The sequence below is a fragment of the Eubalaena glacialis genome, chromosome 9, assembly GCF_028564815.1.
Source record: "Eubalaena glacialis isolate mEubGla1 chromosome 9, mEubGla1.1.hap2.+ XY, whole genome shotgun sequence".
NCBI lineage: Eukaryota > Metazoa > Chordata > Mammalia > Artiodactyla > Balaenidae > Eubalaena > Eubalaena glacialis.
The window spans coordinates 20,638,802-20,661,909 of record NC_083724.1 but is presented as its reverse complement, the minus strand read 5'-3'; the positions used below and the strand labels follow the sequence as shown (position 1 = coordinate 20,661,909).

General features: G+C 48.9%; 1 protein-coding gene across 1 annotated transcript in view; it reads left to right on the top strand.

Moving 5' to 3' along the window:
* Window positions 1-15,922, top strand: part of COL27A1 (collagen type XXVII alpha 1 chain) — a 141,832-nt gene extending 125,910 nt beyond the window's left edge. The window contains exons 51-61 of the mRNA XM_061200047.1: window positions 416-478; window positions 866-919; window positions 1,062-1,097; window positions 1,218-1,235; window positions 1,468-1,503; window positions 1,784-1,810; window positions 4,531-4,596; window positions 5,477-5,645; window positions 6,686-6,795; window positions 12,919-13,137; window positions 13,958-15,922. Of these exons, the coding sequence (XP_061056030.1) occupies window positions 416-478; window positions 866-919; window positions 1,062-1,097; window positions 1,218-1,235; window positions 1,468-1,503; window positions 1,784-1,810; window positions 4,531-4,596; window positions 5,477-5,645; window positions 6,686-6,795; window positions 12,919-13,137; window positions 13,958-14,104 (945 nt within the window). The 3' untranslated portion in view covers window positions 14,105-15,922. The remainder of the gene's footprint in view (window positions 1-415; window positions 479-865; window positions 920-1,061; window positions 1,098-1,217; window positions 1,236-1,467; window positions 1,504-1,783; window positions 1,811-4,530; window positions 4,597-5,476; window positions 5,646-6,685; window positions 6,796-12,918; window positions 13,138-13,957) is intronic.
* Window positions 15,923-23,108: the final 7,186 nt, after the last annotated feature.

The window sequence follows — 23,108 nt, the reverse complement described above, 5'->3', positions numbered from 1 at the left end:
GAGCATTTGCAACGTGGGCTGGAACACAGCCAGGATCTAGCATGAACAGCTGTGTCTCCCAGCACTCACATTCCAGCAGACCTTGGTTCTAAACCCAGCTGCACAATTCACCTGCTCTGTGCCTCAAGCAAGTTTCTCGGTCTCTCCAAGCCTCAGTTTTCTCATCTATAAAATGGGTATAATAACAGCACAGGGTTGTTAGAATTAAGACCAGAGACCTACACCATTTAGCACCGAGCCAGCACTCTGGCACCTGCTGAATAATTGTGCACATTTGTTACTCTTCCTGGAGCCTCTCAGGTAAGGCATCTCTTGACAGGGAGGGCAAAGGTTGGCCAGACCTCGGGTCGCAGAGCGCTGGAGCCCTCACCCAGTGGCCGCCCAGACACAGCAGCCCTTCCTCTGCCTTCCACAGGGCCCCCCAGGAGACATTGGCTTCAAAGGCATCCAGGGCCCTCGGGGGCCTCCTGGCTTGATGGTGAGTCCTCTCCGTGTCTGTCCCAGCAGGGACAGTTGTCCAAGGCCCAAAGCTGGCCAGCCATCAGCCGGGTGGCCGCCACTCCTCCTGCTGCTTCAGCATTGAGCCCCTCTGCCCACAGTCTTCACTCCTGTTTCCATACCTTTGTTCATGCCGTTCCTGCCAGCTGGACTGCCATCCTTTCCCCTTTCACTGCTCCCCCCGTCTGCTGGTGACCCCCCCCAAAGCACATAGGACGGGCTCAGGAGACGCATAGCCTGGCCCTCCTTGAGGAGGTCTCCCTTCCATCCCCTTGGGACACTCAGGCTGCCCTCTACCCTCCTGTCCCTGTGACTGTATTCCCCAGGCCCTGGGACAAGGACACACAAGCCTTTCTCTCTCCTTTAGGGGAAGGAAGGCATCATTGGGCCCCTAGGAATCCTGGGACCTTCAGGACGCCAGGTATGTGCAGGGGGCTGGCCAGGAAGACCGCTGGGGCAAGACTGTCTCTGTGACCCAGGGCCAGTCTGAGCCTCAGTTTCCCCATCTGGGAAGTGGGGCTTCCCCTCTGAGCCCCCTCTCACTGGGCCATGTTTTATTGCAGGGTCCGAAGGGCGACAGAGGCAGGCGAGGGGACTTGGTGAGTGGATGGGCTGGGGACAGTATGGCCGGGGGTACGGCAGGGTTGGGCTGGGGCAGGGGGCGGGCATGGCTCAACCTGGTCCTCTGACTCTTTCTCCCTGCTTCTGCCCCCCTCTAGGGATTGCAAGGTCCGAGGGTGAGTGGGCTGGGGTATGAGGGCTGGGGGGACAGGGGAGTGGGAGGGACGGGCCCTCTGGGTTCCCCTGCCCATGACCAGGCATGTCCTTGGGCACGTTTTTCCCTGTGGGCCTCAATCTGTACCTGGGCCACCATCGTGCCCGGGTCTCAGGTCTGCTGGAGGAGGCCTGGGCTGGGTGGGGGGATGAGAGGCCTTTGACCAGGGCCTCATTATTCTCCTCTTCCTCCAGGGTCCTCCCGGTCCCAGAGGGCAGCCTGGCCCACCGGTAGGTAGCTGTGTGCTCGGTACCCCTTGAACTGCAGGGCAGCAGGTGGGGTTCCTTTGAATGAGACCCAAGGCTGTGCTGGCAGCCTTCACAGGACTGGCCCTGACTTCACAGGCCAGGCCAGGCCTCCGGGACGGTGTGGCACAGCCCTGGTAGGGCCAGGCAGAGGCCAGCGTGGTGGGTTCTCTCACGCCCCGACAGCCCCTCCCGTCTCCCGACAGCCCCCGGGACTGCAGCACCCGGTCCCCATCAGATACAGACCCAGCCTCTTCTTTTGCAGGGTCCTCCAGGGAGCCCTATTCACTTTGTAAGTTGGAGAACATTCTCTGTTGCCTGCGTGGGGTAAGGCCAGGGGGGTGGTGTCGGGGGCGGGTGGTGGCAGTGGACCCCTCTCTGGCCAAGGTGGCCCTAAACTGCCCACATCCTTTTGCCACTCCATACTGGATCCTGGACCCTGAAGCAGCAGAAAGAGCCCTGGGCCGAGAGGCAGGATACCCAGCTTTTAGTCAGAATGCACCCCTGACTATGAACCCAGGAAGACCTCCCTCCGCTGCCTCCGGGGTCCTGTCGGTACACTGTACAGATCCGCTGACAACTCTTTAAGGTTCTGGTACCGATTCCAGCCTGTGTGTGTTGGGAAGGGGGGCTCCCCGCACCAACAAGCAATGCTGGGGACACCAGCTGGGTGTCCTACAATTCAGCTCAATCCTGACACTACTTGGCGTTAGCATCAGATGCCACAGGTTGAGGGCTCAGTCCTACAAGATTGCTGCTGGCTCCCCCATCCCCCAATCCCCGCGTCCCTCACCACCCCCCTCGCCGCCCCCCTTCAGATTTGCCAGTGGCAGATCCAGGTGTCACCTGTGCTTCTGACCAACTGGCTGTAAACCAGAGGTTCCCACCATGCCCTCCTCGGGTTCCGTTAATTTGCTAGAGCGGCTCACAGAACTCATGGAAACATTTTACTTATTAGATTATTGGTTTATTATAAAAGGCTGTCACTGAGGAACCCCCAGATGGAAGATGTGCATAGGGCAAGGCATGGGGAAGGGGCTTCCCTGTTCTCCCCGAATCTCCGCGTGTTCACCAACCTGGAAGCCCTCTGCACCCAGTCCTTTTGGGATTTTATGCAGGCTTCATTACACAGACATGATTGATTAAACCATTGGCCACTGGTGATGGACTCAGCCTCCAGCCCCTCTCCCCTCCTTGGAGACGGTGGGCCGTAAGTGAAAGTTCCAACCCTCTGATCACACGGTTGGTTCCACCAACCACCAGCCCCCATCCTTAGGTTACTTATGAGCAGTCCAAAAGTCACCTCATTAACGCAGCAAAAGATACCCTATTCCAGGAGATTCCAGGGGTTTTAGGAGCTCTGTGCCAGGAACGTGATTGAAGACCAAATATATATTTCTTATTATAAATCATAATATCACAGAGTCCTTCCAGCTCAGATTCTGAGTCCAAAGAGGGTCGGGCAAGGTTGCAGATCAGGCCCCTGTGTTCCTCCCTGGTGGGTACCCTGGCCTGTATGAAAGCATGGCCCCCTCCCAAGCCCTCTGACAATTCCGTCTCCGTTTTACCACGGTGATGATTGACTGTTAGAAGCGGGCCCCGACGGCGTTCCCGGGAATGGCCAAGGGGAAGGACTGAATGGAGGAGGAGCCCCTGGGCCGCGAGCTGCTTGGAATGCCTGTTCTTCTCACCTCTCTGCGCTCACCGTCCGTCCCTCTGCCTCGTCCACAAAAATGGAATGACAGCCCTGGCCTCTCCCTCTACACCTTTCCTTCTTCATTCAGTAAAAGGAAGCCAGCTAGGGGGAGGTGAAGAGATCTAAGAAAAACCTTTTCCCTCTGAAAAAATGGGAAATGAGAGGGTTTTGAGTTTTTTTGAATAATAACTAATATATTCAGTGCTTGTTACATGCCAGACAGCATTAGAAGTGCTTTTCACGTATTAACTCATTTATTCCTCTCAACAGTTCTGAGAGAGTTTTATTGTCATGCCCATTATCAGGATGAGACAACTGAGGCAAAGAGAGGTTAAGCAACTTGCCCAGATTGTGCAGTTAGTAAGTAGCAAGGCTGGGATTTGAACTGGAGAAGTACCTCCAGAGTCCTGGCCCCAGACCCCAATCCTGGGCTTTACTCACTGTCAGATTCTCCCCCTCACTATTTTCATGGCAAGACCATGGCTATGTTTCTGGCAAGCCCAGTGCCAGGGATGGAGCTACAAGTGTATGTGAGACAATTACAGTGCAAGCCAAAGGGGAGACACGGGGACTGTGGGAATGTAGAGAAAGGGGTCCACATACAGCCTTGGGGCAGAAACGTCAGGAAAGAGTTCCCATGGCAGCTGGCATCTATAGGATGAGCGTAGGGCAGGGTTTCTCAACTGCAGCGCTGTTGACATTTGGAACCAGATGATTCTTTGCTATGAGTGATTGTCCTGTGCGTTGTAGGATGTTTAGCAGCATCCTGACCTCCACCCACTACATGCCAGTAGCATCCCCTCCTCCAGTTGTGACAGCCCCTAAAGTCTCGAGATATTGCCAAATGTCCACTGGGGGCAGCATCGCCCCTGGCTGAGTACCACTGGAATAGTAAATGGAATGATGGAGGGAGGGAAGAGGCAATGGGAGCAGCATGTGCAAAGGCCCAGTGGCTAGATAGAGCATGGTACTTAGGAACTTAGAAGTACAATAGTGTGTCTGGTGCACGGAGCACATGTGGGAGAGAGAAGAGAGGCAGGGCCAGAGACCGCAGCACTCAGTCCAGGCCTTGTAACCATGCTGAGGAGTTTGGACTTAATCCTGAGGGTGTTGGAGCACTATGGAAGTGCCTGGAGGAAGGGAGCGGAAGGGCCTGTTTGCAAGGGGAAGAAGGACAGAGTTCCACCGAAGTCATGCTGTTGGCCACGATCCCGCCTGGGAAGGTGGGGTGGGAGGGCTCCTGCTCAGACCCTGGAGCTCCCACTTGATGGGTGTGTGGGGGACCAGGAGATACACCCTGTCTTCTCCCTGCACAGCAACAAGATGACCTTGGGGCAGCTTTCCAGACGTGGATGGACGCTAGTGGAGCACTGAGAGCAGAGGTACCACCAGGGGCCCTGCCCACATGGGGTCCCTTCCTGGGGGAAACGGAAATGATGGCCCATGTGTGGTCAGTGCCCTCCACGTGGCCCGCACTGAGTGATTCATGGCCAGAGCAGGGGCCAGAAACTAGGCCTGAGCCCTTTCTCTTTCCTCCAGAGCCCTTTCCTCCTGAGTCAGGAAGAGATGCTCACCTGGGTCCAGAGCCCACAGCAGCTTCCGTGGTTCAGTCCCACAACCCGCCAGGAGCAGGAAGCTCGTTGTCAGTCCACAGGCTCTGCTAAGACCCTGGCCGGTGATCAACTCAGCCCCAGGATATGAGGCTGAGCAGGGCCTCAGGTGTCCTCTAGTCAAGCCCTGTCAGGAGTGCCCTTTGCTGCTTTGCCTCCTTCCCGCGATGGGGAACTCACTACCTCCCAGCTCAGACCTTCAGACGTTTCCATTTGTGCCCTGAGCAGGATGCTGGGGAGAGGTGATGCCGAGGTGGCTCTCTCAGGGCTCATGATCCAGGGGGAAGGGCAGATGGAAAGGCCCGTTATCTTCCTTCCATTCTGGGGGTCAGTGGAAAGTCCTTCACCAACCCCTTCCCGAGGGATTTGGGACCACTCCCTTGACTCCTCGCTCACGGGGACCTTCCTGTTCTGCACAGGAACCAGGCTGACCTCTACTCCTCTTCAAGCCTCCAGGCCCTCCTGGCAGATCTGCCCCCATCCGTCCCTGGTCCCGTTTCTTTATTTGTTAAGTGGAGGGAGACCCAAGCGTGCCCCCTGCTGGGAACTCGGATGTCTCCTCGGTAGCAAGAACTTGGGGCTGTGGAGGCTCAGACCTCCGGCCAGGCCAGGACCTCAAGAGGCCGATGGCCACCCTCTCTCCCCGCGACAGGGTTACAGCCATCCGGACCGGCTGGTGCTGGACCAGGGAGGGGAGATCTTTAAAACCTTACACTACCTCAGCAACCTCGTCCAGAGCATTAAGACGCCCCTGGGCACCAAAGAGAACCCCGCCCGGGTCTGCCGGGACCTCTTGGATTGTGAGCAGAAGATGGTGGACGGTACGAGGGCCTGCGGGGTGTCAGGCGAGGGCTTCCTGCCCCAGGGGCAGGGCAGGGCGGGGCAGGGGGCTCCGGGAGGAGCTGGGGGGATGGTGCGTTAGAGTCTCCACTCCACTGGGCCAGGTGTCTGTCCTTGGGGAGGCAGTCATTTATTCACTCAGCAGGCAGTCACGGAGCCCCACGATGTGCCAAGGGCTTGTGCTTCCCGGGATGTGGGGATGTAGTGGGAAACACAGAGGAGTGGTCCCACCCCTCCAGAGCCCACAGATCCGCAAGCTGTCCCATTTCCGTGCAATGGGACAAGAGCTGTGGCAGAAAAAACCCCCAGGGCCAGGAGGGGACCCCATCATAGCTTCCCTGCAGAGCCAGGATTCCCCCTTTCTGTCCGCACCTCATCCAAGTCCCTTCTTTCTCTCTGTGAGCTGATGTGGTGCTGTGGAAGGACCACAGTTTTGGAGGCAGAGAGACCAGAGTTCGAAGGTCAGCCCTGCCTCTGACCAGCTCTGTGAGCTGGGCAAGCCACCCTTCTCTCCGCTGAGCAAGAAGGTGGACGAGTGGCCGGCTGTCCTACTCTTTCAGCTCTGGGGCCTTTGGCTCCCTTGGAAACCCAAAGGGGAAACCAAGTGCCAGCAGAAGTGCCTGGTTGATGGGGTAGAAGCCCTGACTCCCACCAAGCTCTAGGAGGATCACTAGCCTTGGCGGTGAAACCATTCAATTAAACGATCCCTAAATCCCTTGGGCAAGTGACTCAGCCTCTCTCAACCTCAGCTGTCCCCTCTGTAAAATGGACGCTACCCAATAGCGACATGGGCAAGGGCTCCACCACGTGGCCCCTCTGGGGACTCTGCCAGCTGTGAGCTCTGCCCAGAGGGTTTCCTTCCATCTCTGCGGCTCATAGAATCCCTTTTCTGCCCACCCTCCCCAACTTCATGTCCAACTGGGGCTCAACGGGTCACAGGGTGTGGGGTCCACCTGCAGAGCCAAGCCCCGGGTTCCTCCCCACATATATATATACCACCCCCATCCCATGCTGCCTGCAGGTACCTACTGGGTGGATCCAAACCTTGGCTGCTCGTCCGACACCATCGAAGTCTCCTGCAACTTCACACATGGTGGACAGACGTGTCTCAAGCCCATCACGGCCTCCAAGGTACCCATCTGCTCCCCAGCCCCCACTGGATGGCCCTCTCTACACCCCCCTGCCCCCTTCCCTGGACCACAGCCCACCCAGGTTTGGGACTGAGCCTTGACTATCTTGCTACATGGCCTTGAGAAAGTCATCTCCTCTTTCTGAATCCCAGGTCCTCATCTGTACATTGGGGATGAATTGTTCAAAATCCATGGTTTCCAAAGCCTTTTGAGTTGTGTGGTGCTAATGGTTCTTTCTTCAAATAGAACTTTCTGCCTAATATCTAAAATGGCGGAGTTAGCCAAGCTGGCCTGGCTTGGACAGCCATGACCATCAGCACAAAATAAATCAGTGTGATGCTCACCTGGGATATGTGTTCCGGGGTTGTATATGCAAATATGTAACTCATGTTTCGTGCCCGCTTACCATGTGCCAGTCTCTGGGCTGAGAATTTTCTCTGTACCGTCACCCCTATTTCTATTAACGATAACCACAGAAAAACTAATTTATTTGCAAATTAAGTCTAGTTTCAATAAATTTGATTATTTACATAAGTGCAGCAAGAAGAGTGATTGACAACATAGGCTCTTTGCTGCTTTGCTGGAACCTTTCATAACGAGTCTCAGATTGAACTTTTAAAAGCCTCTCCAGGCCAGGTAGCCAAGCCAAGAACTTACCATCAGACTTTGCCTGGAATACCTATAGATTTGGGTGAATTTATCTCTTCTTAAAGTCCTCAAAATGTACCTGCCAGGAAGTGACCTTCCTTACTCACCTGGTAAGGCTGCTGGGAACCCTGTAATCAAGGTAACAGGCCGATTTTTCTAAGGGGCTTTATTGGCTCCATAAAGTCAACCTTAGTTCCTTAAGTGATCTGGTCATATCTGAGTCTGTTTATGTCTCTCTCAAATATGACATTCCATTCATAGCCTTGGTGATAACCAGTATTTCCAATTGTGTCCTGTTACAAGGAGAATAGATTCTCATTGAACTTATGCAAATAATTATACTGCCATGAGAATACTCACCAAGAGCTTCTGAATTCTAGAAGGATCAAGTAGGGAGAAACAGCAATTGTTTCATCTTTGTTCACAAAGGTGTACTTCACAAAATGGCTGTAATTCATTGCTAGCTTAAGAGAAAAGTTTTCCTTAAATGTGGAAACAGAGATTAAAGAACTGTCAATGTTTCCAAAAAAGTCATAAAAAGTTATAATCATCCTCATCAGTTCATTCAGTCCTATGTAATTGATCCTTGATCTCGATCTTTTGTTAGCAGTTTCGTGAATCCAATTTTTCCTTAGAGTTCTATAAATTCTTACCCATTCAATGGTATGATTTAAAAGTTATCAGAAACCTGTACTTGTCAGAGTACTTTCCATGAATCTCCTTGAAGATGAAGCACTTTTGCAAAGGCATCGGAGTAAAACAATAATTATAAAAGATAAAAGACTGACAAAAGAATAACATTTTTAAATGCCTATGGTTAAAGATCTGATGGGAGTTCATTATGATGCAGTTGACAAGGAAATTTGGTTATTTCTGTGACACACAACATTTTAAGATGATAGCTGGAGTTATAGATAGATAACATAACATATCAGACTTTGAGGAATTTCATATTATTTCTGGAACACCATATTAATAACATATACCCATTCAAGGATATCCATAAAGAAGGTGTATTTCTTACTTGACAATGTTTCCCATGTGATTTAACATATCAAATAAGCCTAATTGGTTTAATGTTTCTCTTTTTATAAGGAAAGAGATGGATCTTTTGAGATGTTCCAACAATCCTCTGGAAAACCCCAGTTACTTCCAAGTCAAAAAGTCTTCATTTAGAACTTGATGTTGGGAAGTCTGTCAAAAATATCAAAGGTTTTGGACACTTAACTAAATAGAATCACAGATCATTATGAAAATATGCTTAATTATCTACTTAGCCAAAGTGACAAAAGATTTTAAAAGCAAATACAGATGGTTACATAGTTGTGAGAAAACTTAGCTCTTTTGATATTGAGAAGACTGTGTCTTCTAGGTAACTAAAGACCTCATTAAGGCAACATGAAGCACAGGAAATTATTTTGATAAAACACAATATCTTTGCTTTCTAGCCAGATTACTTAAAAGGTAAAGAAAAACTTTTCATAATCTCTTAACAGGAGCAGACCAATACTCCAAGAAAACTTTGTCCTTATAGCAGATGAAGAAAATTACATAAGCACATTATTGATATTAAAGCTTATTTTTTAAAAAAAACTCTTATAATAACAGTCCAATTTTAGCCAACTTGATCACACAAGGTAAAGTTCTTTTTCTCTCTCCTGACAATATGCTTAAACTACCTACAAAATCTTCATTAGACAGTAGACAAAGTCAGCCATCATCCCAAGCTAATTTTCTTTTGTAATAGAGATAACATGGATTTATTTGACTAGTAAACCCTGGAAAAGTTATTTATCTGCAGTATATTTAATGCTGATAACTATGAAGACATACCTATTTTAATTAAAACAAACTTAGACTGGCTTTTATTTACCAAAAATTATCCCAGATCATGTGAACTTGAAAAACATTTGGATTAGTTTCTATATTTCTGAGTTTTAGGAATACCTAATTCATAAGTGCTTATTTTTAAGCCAGTTAAACAGAGCTCTTTTACAAATTAATTTTGGCAATACCATTCAGAGGTAGAGAGAAAGAAAAAAATCACATATACATCCAGAGACTTACATAAACACACAGAGACACTGAGATGCTATAGCTTCCACTCCAAAATTTTAGCCATGAATCAGGTACAACAATATAAAACTTACTAGTTTATAAATAACATTTGACTCCAAATTGTGTCTGACAGGCAGAACAAAGTTACCTGCTCCAGTGGCTAATGCTTTTTACTAGTATTTGTGGAGATGACTTTTAAGATGTGTATTTGTTCTTGACAAGTAATATTAAGGAGGCTTTGGACTAGATTTTGAGTAAGAGAGCTTTTATAGCAGTTTGTATTTTAAGAGGCCTCTTCCCCCTCATCTTTTTTCTTCAGCCTCAGGCAATTGTGGGTAGAGTTTTAGTTACCTCCTGGGGTGTTTCCATTTCAAAGATTTAATCTTCAAGGGACAGAGAAAAAAATGTAAATTTTCTTCCAGGAGTTTTAGTGCCTTTTGTATGGTTTTGGCAGTTCCAATAAAATGTTGTAGTACCACCCTATAATTAGGGGAGTGTGCTGTAAAAATAATTCTCTGCCCATCAGCAGGACTAGCATCTTGGCAGTCATGGTAACAAAAAAATAATAATAATAATAATAATTCTTTGGGTCAAATGGGGCCTCTTCAGAGTTGAAAATGAAGAGGGGTCATTTAGATCACCACGACCATGGAAATGGTAAACCCACTGGACCATGCCAATTTTGCGCAGCAAGAGATGGGCCTCATCTTAATGTTTTCCATTCACTGTGAGCCTTAGCAGTGATCACTGTGATGGAAGGATGCAACCATGCCAGGAATAAACATCCAAAAAGAGTAAGGGCCCTGGTAGAATATCAGTGGCTCTAGGGGCCTTTGCCTTCCCTGATCCCTCTTCCTCATCCTAGATGCCTGGATAACCCCGTCAACTTTTCCCTTGGCAGCAGGGATGCCTTATAAAGCGTGTTTCTTGGTTCTGCCGAGGGGAAAGCCGAGGGAGCTGAGGAAACAAGCATATAGCCCAGATGGATCTTTAAGAAAATTATGGATTTTAGGGTCTTTAGAGGTATTGGCCAGTTGTTGAATTTTGGCAGCCTTGAGTAACAATTGAGAGCCTGTAACAAACAAACAAACAAAAATCCCAAAATAACCAATTAGTTCCCCTCTCTCCTTCCTGCTACATAAAATATTTAAGAAAAATTTGAATTTCAGTTAAGGTATAGTTTTTTATCTCAGTTTCTACTTCCTGATTTTCTCCTGTTATCTTAAACTGACGTGTTGTTACTGGAAAATTTTGGATGGCATCACTGTGAACCGTCTTCATAGCTCGCTGCTTTCCTTCCCAGGGTGTTCCAAGAGACCTCTCTGGGACTGAGATCTGCTTCCACTATCATGATATGCACGGGGTCTTTGGGAAAAGCCCTTAGGCCTCTAGTGTCATACCAGAGCCTTGGCATGTTGATATACCCCCAGGATCCTTCCATGGGGTTTTGCATTTATCAAGGAGCTGGTGCACCTCTTCAGGGTTCTTAGGAGGTGCTGGCATCAGATTTTTAGGCTATTTATATTTGCCCAATAATTTTTTTTTAACATCTTTATTGGAGTATAATTGCTTTACAATGCTGTGTTAGTTTCTGCTTTATAACAAAGTGAATCAGCTATACATATACATATATCCCCATATCTCCTCCCTCTTGAGTCACCCTCCCACCCTCCCTATCCCACCCCTCTAGGTGGTCACTGCCCATTAATTTTTTTAGTAACATCACACCAGGGATGGGACCCATAATATCCCATTGGGTCAGGGATGAAGAATGACAGTAATGAGTGAAGTTTTGACACAGAAACCATAGATCTCTGTTGTGTTTTCCTTCTGGAGGTCCACTGGTTTCCAGTTGCAAGGCTATTTCACTCTTCTGGATTATGACGTAGTCCAGGCACAACCACCAACTCAGCGGTCATAGGTGGAGGTCTCCCATCCTCCTCACCTACAGGAATATTTCCCTTGTGCCTTCAGCCGAGAGCCTTTCCTTGGGCAGTGACATAGTCTTGTGATCCAGTTCACTTTCCTTAACTCTTCCCTTGACGCATGGAGGACCCTTACGCACATTAATAGTCAATTAAGGCCTTTATAATTAGTGGTCTCAGTGGCTAGTTAGAGCCTATGGCCTTGATCACACTGCTCTGGGGAGATCATTGGATTATCATGGCAGCCGTGACTTTTTGGATTGGATACCATAGCAATATGCAAAAGCACTTAGCAATGAGGCAGACCCACAGCAAGCAGCGCTCCTTCCCCAGATGGTGATACCCACCTAAGTTAGGTGGTTAGTAAGCAAGTTGCAGCTAAAGGGCATCCCATCCATTGATTGCAAGGGCGGTCATGCAGTCCTGCCAACTACACCAATCGTTGTGTGCTGGTCTCAGCCTATCAATAACCAGTGTTGTGGCTGGACCAGCCCCTGCAGTTCTTACTACTATTGCAAGATGCCTTTCAGCAATAACCATCAGGAAACTTTGCAAAAATAAAGTTTTATTATTTACAGGACCTGGAAATTGCACAGCCCACCTGGGGCCACACTGCAAGGTCATGGGGGGAGAGAGAGAGAGAGAGAGAGAGAGAGAGAGTGCGTGGGCTTGGGGTTCTGCTTTTATTGGGGTGGGGGGGTGTTAGGGTTTTGCAGGCTCAGTCTTTAGTGGTGAATTTAACGTATACGGGCCAGAATTTAAAGCATGGGGAGAGAAAAAACAAGTAGCCCAAATGGTCAGTTATTGAAATCAATCCAGAGCTCTAAAACAAAGGAGCCTCAGTGCGTGGAGGTGGCCTGGCCCTTTATCTAGTCCTGTGGCTGGCAAGGTATTTATTTGAGATAGTCTGTCTTTGAAGTGGATGCCTCTTTGAAGTGGATGCCTCAGCAATCCAAGCTTAAGTCAGGCACTTGCACCACAAAAAAAGAGAAAACCCAACTGTCAGGACTTACTGTACAAGCACTTAAGCCCGAAACCCTGTCCTATTGTTTGTTGTCAGGTCTGCCTTTTCCAGCTGCCTCACCCTACCCCGCCTGCAGCTTGGGGCTTAGAAACGTGGGGAAAGCACTTCGCATTTCCTCTGACCTCTAAGAGCCTCTCACTCTTGGGCAAGATCCTCTTCCTCTCTGAGCCTTGGTGTCCCAGCTCAGCTCCAGAGACCCCTCCCATACGGTGCATTAGGACCCTCACATTTCTGGCTGGAATCAGGCAGACCTCAGTTCTTTCCCTTCCTTGTTACTCCTTGGCTGTGGGACTGGCTCACACAGACCTCAGTTTTTCTGTCTTTCGAGTGAGTACAGTTCTGGGAGCATGGCTGGGAATTGCTTACCGGGAAAGGGCTTATCCCTGGACCTTCCAGAGGAAGGTAAGGAATTCTGAGAGCTGTGGGCAGCCCAGCCCGACCCTGCCTCACTGCTGTATCTCCTCCACAGGTGGAGTTTGCCATTAGCCGGGTCCAGATGAATTTTCTGCACCTGCTAAGCTCTGAGGTGACACAGCAAATCACCATCCACTGCCTTAACATGACCGTGTGGCAGGAGGGCACCAGGCAGACCCCAGCTAAGCAGGCTGTGCGCTTCCGGGCCTGGAACGGGCAGATCTTTGAAGCCGGGGGTCAGTTCAGGCCGGAAGTGTCAATGGATGGCTGCAAGGTAAGTCTTGGGGCCCCTTACAGGCCCCTCATGCATAGACAGGTAGAAAAACGTGTTCTTATATAGTAACAATTTTATACTATAGTATATTAGTATGATACACATAATGTTTATCTTTGAGTTTTATAAAATTGCTTTTTTTCACTTTTCTTCCTGGGAAACTTCTGAGGGAAGGTCTGGGCTGGTAAAAATTCTACCAGCTGGTAGATGCTGTGCTTATTTACAAGGCTGCTTATAGAAGGATATATCTCTACTCTTCTCTCTGCCCCTGCCCTGCCAGGCTAATTTCTTCTCTTAACATTCTGGTTGTCTTCAGAGGCCTAAAACAGGGTGGGTTGTAGGGGAAGAGGGAGATAGTAAGTCGTCCAAAAAACCAGTTGCACAAAATTAGACAAAACCAGTAATGCACAGTGTTACTGAGGATGAGGGGAAACCAACACTCTCACACAAAGCTATTTGGAAAAATTAAAACTAAATTGGTAGAGGCTTTCAGAACAGCAGCTACATGTATATTTCCAATATATATCCAAAGCCTTACAAATGTACCTATCCTTTGATCCCGCAAATCTGACTTGTAGAATTTGTTCTAGGGAAATAATTAAGAATGTGCACAAAAGTTTAGCTACAGTGATACTCATGACCGCTTTTCTTTTAAGAATCAAAATAGCAGAAGCAATCTAAATGGGCAAATACAGGTCACTGAAACAGTGAAATGCCACGTGGACATTAAAAATTGTGAAGAAAGATGAGGGGGAAATGCACTTGATATATGATGAGGACTATGATGGATGTACATGTCCCCTTTTCCCTCTACCCGCAGGTCCAGGATGGCCGCTGGCATCAGACACTCTTCACCTTCCGGACCCAGGACCCCCAGCAGCTGCCCATTGTCAGCGTGGACAACCTCCCTCCTGCCTCATCAGGGAAGCAGTACCGCCTCGAAGTTGGACCTGCGTGCTTCCTCTGACCTCTGACCTCCTGGCTCCTCTCGGCCTCGAGGGGGAGGGAAGAGGAGGAGGAGGCAAAGGGAGGGTACCTAGGGGCAGGTGGGCCCCTAGGAGAGGCAGCTCACCTGCCCAAGGATCCTTGAGCAGACCCCAGCTGTTGTCTGCCCAGTAGAAGAGGCTGAGGGGTAGCAGGGCACGGGGTATCCTTGGGAACGACTGATCCCAGCTCAGCCCCAAAGACCAACCAAAGAGCCAGCCAGAGCAAGCTGGGCCTGCAACCCGCCTGAGCCCCGCGGCCTGTCTCCCAGCTCTGCGGCCACCCCCTTCCCTGCCCAGCTTCCTTCCCAAAGAGCCCCACGTTCCAGCCAGCTTGAGGGAAGGGGGCATCTCGTCAGCTGGTCCCTGCCAGGGAGCTTTGATGTGCAATATTAGAGAGGAGACATGAAAAAAGGAGAAAAGGAAAGAAAGAAGTATATATATTTTATTTAAACAAACACAAAGAAGGTGCGTTACTATTTTTTTTTTCACCTGGGAAAGAGGTGAGAAGGTGAGAGAGAGCAGCCAGGGGGTGGGAAGTGATGGATGCCGAGAGGGAGAGGTGAGATCCTCGGGGCTGGGGGTGCCCACGTCTGCTACCTCCCACTGTGAAATCGCTGGTGCTCACAATTGTCTCGTAGTGTATGTGATTTTTTTAAGGAAAAAAAAAAACCCTATTTAAGATTCTGAAGGTGCTACCAGTTTTGCCACAGACTTTGAAGAAACATTTGGATGTGGGGTATCATCCACGTTTTTCTCTCTCCTCCAAATGACAAAGTTTGGGGAATTTTTAAAATTTTCTTAGCATCACCCTTGTGCTCATTGCATAATCTGTTAAGGAGTAGGGGGAAGAAGGTAAAAGGAAAAAAAAACAAAAAGCAAAGCAAAAAAACAAAAACAAAAAACAACCAGAAACAGAAGTAGAAAAGATTTACCTTTTAACTTATGGACTTTGAAATGTTTGTCCTCTTAAGGCAGGGGGAGGCCTGAGGATGAAGGATTTTAGTTTGGCCTTTCTTGGTCCTGGAGGGAAGTTAGGCTTGTCTTGGAGGGTATGATCTAGACTGGAGAGTCCTGACCTTGCAGCTTTGACCTTGAAGAAACCAGTTGGGAGAACGGCACTGGGTCAGGGCTGGCCTTGGAGGTGGCATGTAAATATGGACCCATCTTATGATGAAGCCACAGACCATCCCCTAAGGTCCTCCCTTCCTGGAGCTTGTCCTTCCATGATGCAGTCATCACTCTTGCTTTTTCATTGTCATTCAGTTCTGTAGAAACCCAGCGCCATCAGCTCCAAGTATAAATGCGGGCTGAGGAGAAGGGCTTATTACGGGAATCTCCGAGTTCAGTGTGGCAGGGCTCTTCAGGGTAATCTGAATTGTCCTGCCTCAGCGAACCAGTCAGCATCCAGGCTGGATTTGGAGGTCATTTTAACTATGGAATTATTTTTGTAGAAGGGGAAGTTTTATGTGAAAGTCTATTTGTGTCTTTTTTTTTCTAAAGTGTCTCTTTGGGGATTGGATTCGATTTTCATTATTTAATACCTCACTCTGGCCCACCCTCCCCTCCCCCCCACTTCCTGTCTCCCTCCCCCACCCCGCCCGCCTCCACGCTCCCTGGAAGCGTGTTTTTGTAGCAGCTCGGGCCTCATCTCAGCGCTCGGTCTCCACCTGGCCTCTGTCCTGGCGTCTGTCTTGCTCTTGGGTTTCTCTGCTGTTCTTGTTCATGTCTCTGTCCACGTGTCAATGTGTTAAAACCCAAGTGGGTTCCGTTTCTCCTTTTCCCTTCTGGATTTTAAATAAATATTTAAAACTGAGGCAATGGAATGACGCATCTGTGGCCGTGTGCTTCTTTGAAAAGGCCGGAGGGAAGTTTCTGGCAGGGCTGAGGGGGTCAAGGGAAGAGGCTTAGAGGATGCCCTGTTTATGCTGCTAGCCCCAAAGGAGGGGGGAGGGAGAGATACAGCGCCTTGTGGGGGGGGCCCTAAAAGTGAGGGGGTGGGTCCCGTAGGGTCCCATTGGCCTCTGTCCACAAACCTGGTGGCTTAAAACATCAGAAGGGCCTTCTCTCCCAGTTCTGGAGGCTGGAAGTGTGCTGGAGACTAGAAATCCAAGTGTTGGCAGGGCCACGATCCCTCCGATGCCTCTAGGAGAGGTTCCTTACTCTGTCCTGAGGCGCCAGACGGTCCCTGGCTAGCAGGGCAGCACCTCAGTCTCGGCCACTGTAGTCACATGACGCTCTCCCTGTGTGTCTCTAATCCCATCTATTTTTAAGGACACCAGTCATATTGGATGAGGGCCCACCCTAATGACCTCATCTTAACTTGATTACATCTGCAGAGACCCTATTTCCAAATAAGGCTGCCTTCACAGGTAACGGGGAAGCATATCTTTTGGGGGGACACAATTGAACCAATAACACACAGGGAGATGGTATACTGAGGTTAACATGAGAGGCTTTTTTTTTTTTTTTTTTAACGTGGTAAAACACACATAACATAAAACTGACTGTTAATGACATTTAGTACCTTCACGATGTTGGGCAACCATCACCACTGTCTACTTCCTGAACATTTTCATCATTTCAAAAGGAAACTCCATACCCGTGAAGCCATCACTCCCTATTTCCGCCTGCTCATACCCCTGGAAAACCACTAATCTGCTCTCTGTCAATGGCTTTGCCTACTATGGATATTTCATATAAATGGAATCATACAATATATGACCTTTTGTGAATGACTGCTTTCATTTAGCATAATGTTTTCAAGGTTCATCCTTGTAACATGGATCAGTACTGCATTCTTTTTTATGACTGAATAGTATTTCATTGTATGGATAAACCAGATCTTGTTTATTCATTCTTCCATTGATGACATGTGGGTTGTTTCCATCTTTTGGTGATTAAGGATAGTGCTTCAATAGGAACAATTCTTACCTGTGAGATTCTTGAAAGAGGCCCCAACAATACCTGCTTTGGAAGAAGTGAGTGAGAATCTGGGAGACAGAGTTAACCAGAGTTAGTGAATAAATATACAAGACGCCCAGATAAATTTGAATTTCGGATAAACAATAAATACGTTTTTAGCATAAGTATGTCCCATTCAATATTTGGGACATACTTATACCTGCTGGACCTGAAACCCATATCTCCTGACTCTTGGTTCAGAGTACTTTCTTCCTTAGCTTGTTCCTCCTCCCCTGGGACATTGGAGAAATCAGAATTTTTCCGCCCTTCTCATCTAAGAGAAAGAACAAATCATGAGCAGTTGAGCCACGTTTTAAAAACGTGTTGTCGGGCCTCCCTGGTGGCGCAGTGGTTAAGAATCCGCCTGCCATGCAGGGGGCACGGGTTTGAGCCCTCATCCGGGAAGATCCCACATGCTGCGGAGCAACTAAGCCCATGCACCACAACTACTGAGCCCGCGCCCCACAACTACTGAAGCCCGGGTGCCTAGAGCCTGTGCTCCACAACAAGAGAAGCCACCGCAATGAGAAGCCCGCTCACCGCAACGAAGAGTAGCCCCCGCTCGCCGCAACTAGAGAAAGCCTGCGTGCAGCAACGAAGACCCAAAGCGGCCAAAAAATAATTAATTAAAAAAAAAAAACCTAGCTGTAAGTTTCTAAGTCATCAGTCCACAGGCAGCTGGGTCTTCTCTACCCTCCCCACCCTGACACCTGCCCCAGACAGTGAGCCCTGGGAGCCGCTGCCCTGCGGTGGCTCCAAACTTCCATCCATGGAGCCCAGGATTCATGGTCTGGAAGAGCTTGGAGATTCCCATGCCTCCAAGTCCACCCTCCTGTTTGACAAAGGTAGCAACTGAAGTCCATGGAAGTACCCGAGGTCACCTGGTGAGGCCAAGGCAAAGCTGGGATTCAACCCCAAGACTGCTGACGGCAGTGTTATGTGCATTAGGCCAGTGGTTCTCAGTGTGGCACCCTCGGATTACAGCACCAGGGGCTGGTGACCAGCACAAAATTTTCGATCCCTTCCCAAACCGACTGAATCACAAACCCCGAGGGGCCCTGCAATCTGCGTTTTAACAAGCCTCCCTGAAGATTCTAGTACAAGCTCAAGTACCGAGAATCATGACCCTGCACTATTTCCTTAATCTGGAAAATGACTTTCTGACGCTGAAGAAAAAAAAAACAACAACTTGGAAATGAGATGAGAATGGTCTTTTCATTTCTTTGACTGACAGTTAATCAAAAATGGAATTGAGGCAGCATGGCCCGTTTCCTGAATCATCTCCTGAGGTCTGCCGGATATCACCACCGCCAAAGAGTCTGCCCAGCTGTTCCATCATGCTTCCCGTTTTGCAGAGGGGAAAGGTCAATCACTTTAATGTCTGTTTGCCCCATAGGAAGCTCTGTGAGGGAAGGAGACGGAGCTTGTTCTGTGCTGTAGCCGCAGAGCACAGCATGTCGAAGGCACTCGATCTGGTGGAAGGACTCCCCGCAAGAACTCCCATTTTTATTTCCTTGACACGTGTTTATCAGCAGCACCTTCCTTTTGTCAAACCATGTGTGGGCATGAGTTATGATGGATCTGAGAGCTTGTCTGAGGGGCTCTGAGTCTGGCAGAGGCAGCTGGAGAGGCTGGACCTTGTGTGGTTAAGGGTTAGGAAAGCAGGGAGCAGGAGGCCAAGTGTGGGGTTAGGGAAGCAAAAAGGGGGCACCACAGAGCCCAGTCTCAGCTCGGGGAGGATAGTCAGGAGGTGACACTGTAATCAAGGTCCCAGAGAAACAGAACCAATACGATGTGTGTGTATGTGAGCATGTGTGTGTGCATGCCTGTGTGTGTGTGTGTGTGTGTGTGTAAGAGATTTATTATAAGGAGTTGGCTCACATGATTATGATGGCTGATGAGTTCCAAGATTTGCAGGGTGAGCTGGCCAGCTCCTGACCCAGGAGAGCAGATGGTGTAGTTCCAATCCAAAGGCTGGCAGGCTCAGGACCCAGGAAGGACCAATGTTTCAGTTCATGTCCAAAGGCAGGAAAAAGCTGATACCCATCTCAAGCAGTCAGGCCAGAGGAATTCTCTCTTACTTGGCCTTTTGATTCTATTCAGGCCCTCAGTAGATTAGATGCGGCTCACCCACATGCGGGAGGGCAATCTGCTTTGCTCAGTCCACCCATTCCAATGTTAGTCTCATCCAAAACACCCTCACAGACACACCCAGAACGTTGAGCCAAATATCTGGGTACCCCATGGCTCAGTTAAGTCCACATAAAATTAACCATCAGAAGCCAAGGCTGAGAGAGAATGAATAGAGGTTCGCCAGATGGGGAAGAGCACCTGCCAAGGCCTGGAAGTAAAGGTAGCGCCACGTATCTGGGGAGCAGTAAGTAGTTCAAAGTGGTGCCACAGGCTCAGGGGAAGCCTGGAGTACTGGGCTGGGAATAGGACAAGCCACAGTTTGCACAGAGGAGCATGGCTTGCATTGGCCAGGTTAAGTTTGTGCTGTGATGGGGCACTGGAGTGGAGCTGTCCAGGGGCAGCTGGCTGAGCTGGGAGGACAGGAAAGAGGTCTGTGCACCATTCGGAGCTCTGGAGAGTCAGCAGCTTTGAAGACATGGAAGGTGAGAGAGTCAGGAAGAAGGGCCAGAGGGGAAGGAGAAGAGGGGCTGTGTTAGAACCATGATGCTCAGCAGTCTCAGTCCAGTCTCCATTCCAGGAGGCCTCTGTGACCTGGCTGGGGAAGCCACTGAAGATGGGCCAGCTCATTCCCAACAAGGGTAAGTAGGAATTTGTCAGGGACAGAAGGTAGCTCTTTCCCAGCTGGCAGCCCCGCAGTTCCCAATCTCCCGTTGCACAACCCAGTGCCCAGAAACAGCCATGGTGGACTTCCAGGGGAAACCCCAGGCCTGTGTTCGCTCTGTCCACAGTGAATCAAGCCCCAGCCAGGGACAGTCACATCTCATGATAACCAGCAGCCTGGTGCTGGGAAAGTGAGAGAGGGACGGGCAAGAAGGGGAGAGGCTGGCAGGTGGATTCTGGTCTCAGCTTCCTGACTGTGACACGGCCTTGAGTGGGTCATTCTCTCTCTCTGGGCCTCAGTTTTTCTCCCAGGAAAATGGGAGTGACATGCCCTTCCCTGCTTGCCAACTACAGACCAGGCCATTGCTCCATAATCGTTGGATGAACCGGGTGAAACTGAATGATATTCAATTGCTTTCTGACCTATAAAATCCACAGTTTCACAGACTCATAGAACAGACTTCTGGTTGCCAAGGGGTCGGAGGGAGGGAGAGATATGGACTGGGAGTTTGGGGTGAGTAGATGCAAACTATTACATTTAGAATGGATAAACAACAAGGTCCTAATATATAGCACAGGGAACTATAGTCAATATCCTGTGATAAACCAATATGGAAAAGAATATAAAAAAATAATGTCTGTACGTGTATAACTGAGTCACTTTGCTGCACAGCAGAGATGGGCACAGCTTGTAAATCAACTTCAATAAAAATAAATAAATAAATAATTTAAAATCCACAGTTTCATATGGTTCAACCCTTAATAGCACCTTTCAAAATAATAGTGGCTGCAATTTCTTGCACACTTTCCATGAACCAGGAGCCGTGTTGAGTGTAATCCGTGTTCATCTCATGCACAACACTCGGGGGCAAGTTTTATCACCCTGGCTCTTCCGATGGGGGAACTAAAGTCCAAAGAGGTTACACAAGTTGCCCAAGATCACAAAACAGGATTTGAATTTGAGCAAATATTTTTCGGTATTTCCTCAGCCCAGACTCAAAGTTCCTAATTTGGACTGTTTGCTCTGCCCATGTATTTTTGTGGTTGCTCACGTAGATAAGACCATGAATTAGTTGTCAGACACAGCGCTCAGCCCTGGCCTTGTATAAAATGGCCAGAAATCTGTATAAATTTATAAAGTGGTTTTCTCAGAAAGTGACTCATTTCAAAATGGTGCATTTCCCTGATTATAGAAACCTCACCTTTTCACCCTGTTACCTTACCCTTCTGGGCCACTGGTTTTCTCAAGTATCTAATGGGGAAAATATCCTATTTTCCTGAATCTAATATAGACATAGTTTTGCATTTTGATGTCTTTAGAAGTAGGATGTAACCTGCAATCACTGAAGTATTTATATAATGCAGGAATCTGTCTTTCCTTCCTTACCACCCCAGCTTGTCATTAAACAGATGGTGATGGTTATTAAAATAGGAGGACCCGGGGCTTCCCTGGTGGCGCAGTGGTTGAGAATCTGCCTGCCAATGCAGGGGACACGGGTTCGGTCCCTGGTCTGGGAGGATCCCACATGCCGCGGAGCAACTAAGTCCGTGAGCCACAACTGCTGAGCCTGCGCGTCTGGAGCCTGTGCTCCGCAACAAGAGAGGCCGCGACAGTGAGAGGCCCGCGCACCGCAATGAAGAGTGGCCCCCGCTTGCCACAACTAGAGAAGGCCCTCACACAGAAACGAAGACCCAACACAGCCAAAAATAAATAAAATTAAAAAAAAAAGAGTTTCAAAAAAAAAAAAAAAGAAAATTGTAAATAAATTACACTCATTAAAAAAAAAAAAAAAATAGGAGGACCCTTAGAAGCAAGTTTGTTTCATCTGATATTTAGTTCGTCTAAATGTGAACTGGTTGAATATGCATAACAATCCACTGAAGTGGAGTTTATTATTATTATCCACATTTTACAAGTAGGGAAATTGAGACACAGAGAAGTTAGGTAACTTGCCCAAGGTCACACAGTTAGCAAGTGGTAGAACCAGCACAACTCTTTACCAGCATCCTACACTGCCCTGATTGCTTTTCTGTCTCTTTCCTGCCAAACTTCTCTTGACATTGTGCCAGGGACAGATAGGCAGGCTGGGGAGGGCTGCCCAAGACTTCAATTCGTGGAGGCACTAAAGCATCCTTAAAATGTAAGAAGATAGAGGAAATTGTACTGTGTCAGGGTGAGTGCTGGGTGTGCTTGGAGAAACTACTTGGCTAGCCTCTTGGGAGGAGAGTGAGAAGCCCCTCAAGGGGCAGCCTGAGGCCGAGGACAGTGAGGACCACTCACTCCTTCCCAGGGGAGGCACTCCGCTTACTCACTGTAAGGGAAAACTTTCATTTCTCTCTCCTCTGCTCACTAGACTTCTGGCCACCAAGTGTGTGGATTTTCTCCGACACCAAGTGGTTCTCTGACTCTCCAGACACCAACTGAGTGTCCTACGCTTCAGTTCAGTTCTGACACTGTTACCGAACCAAACTTGGGTCTACTTGCCCCACATGCAGCAAAGCCAATCTACTGACACCGGGTTGTGGTGAAGCAAAGTCCAGCGTTTATTGCAGGTGCCAAGCAAGGAGAATGGGCATCTCATGCTCAAAAGACTGGAACTCCCCAATGGCTTTCAGGCAAGGGTTTTAAAAGAAAGTGTTAGGGGAGAGGGTCTTAGGATGTATGATCAGCTCATGGACCTTCTTCTGATTGGTTGATGGTGAGGTAACAGGGGCATGTTTCAGGAATCTCTATCATCAGCCTTCTGGTTCCAACTAGTTTGGGTTCTACATGCTTGTGGTCAGCATGTAGTCCCCATCCTCCACCTGGGTGCAGGTCTTAGTTTCTGCAGAACCACTCAAAGATATGTATCAGATTGTTATCTACATCCCTTCAGGAGGACTGCTTGAGCCTCCTCTTTGGAACTCCAGGAAGGCTTAGGAAGGTCCTTCATTTCAGCAAGCAAGAAACAGGGGACAGGGCTTCCCTGGTGGTGCAGTGGTTAAGAATCCGCCTGCCAATGCAGGGGACACGGGTTCGAGCCCTGGTCCGGGAAGATCCCACATGCCGCGGAGCAACTAAGCCCGTGCGCCACAACTACTGAGCCTGCGCTCTAGAGCCCGTGAGCCACAACTATTGAGCCCAAGTGCTGCAACTACTGAAGCCTCGCACCTAGAGCCCGTGCTCCGCAACGAGAGAAGCCACTGCAATGAGAAGGCTGCGCACTGCAACGAAGAGTAGCCCCCGCTCGC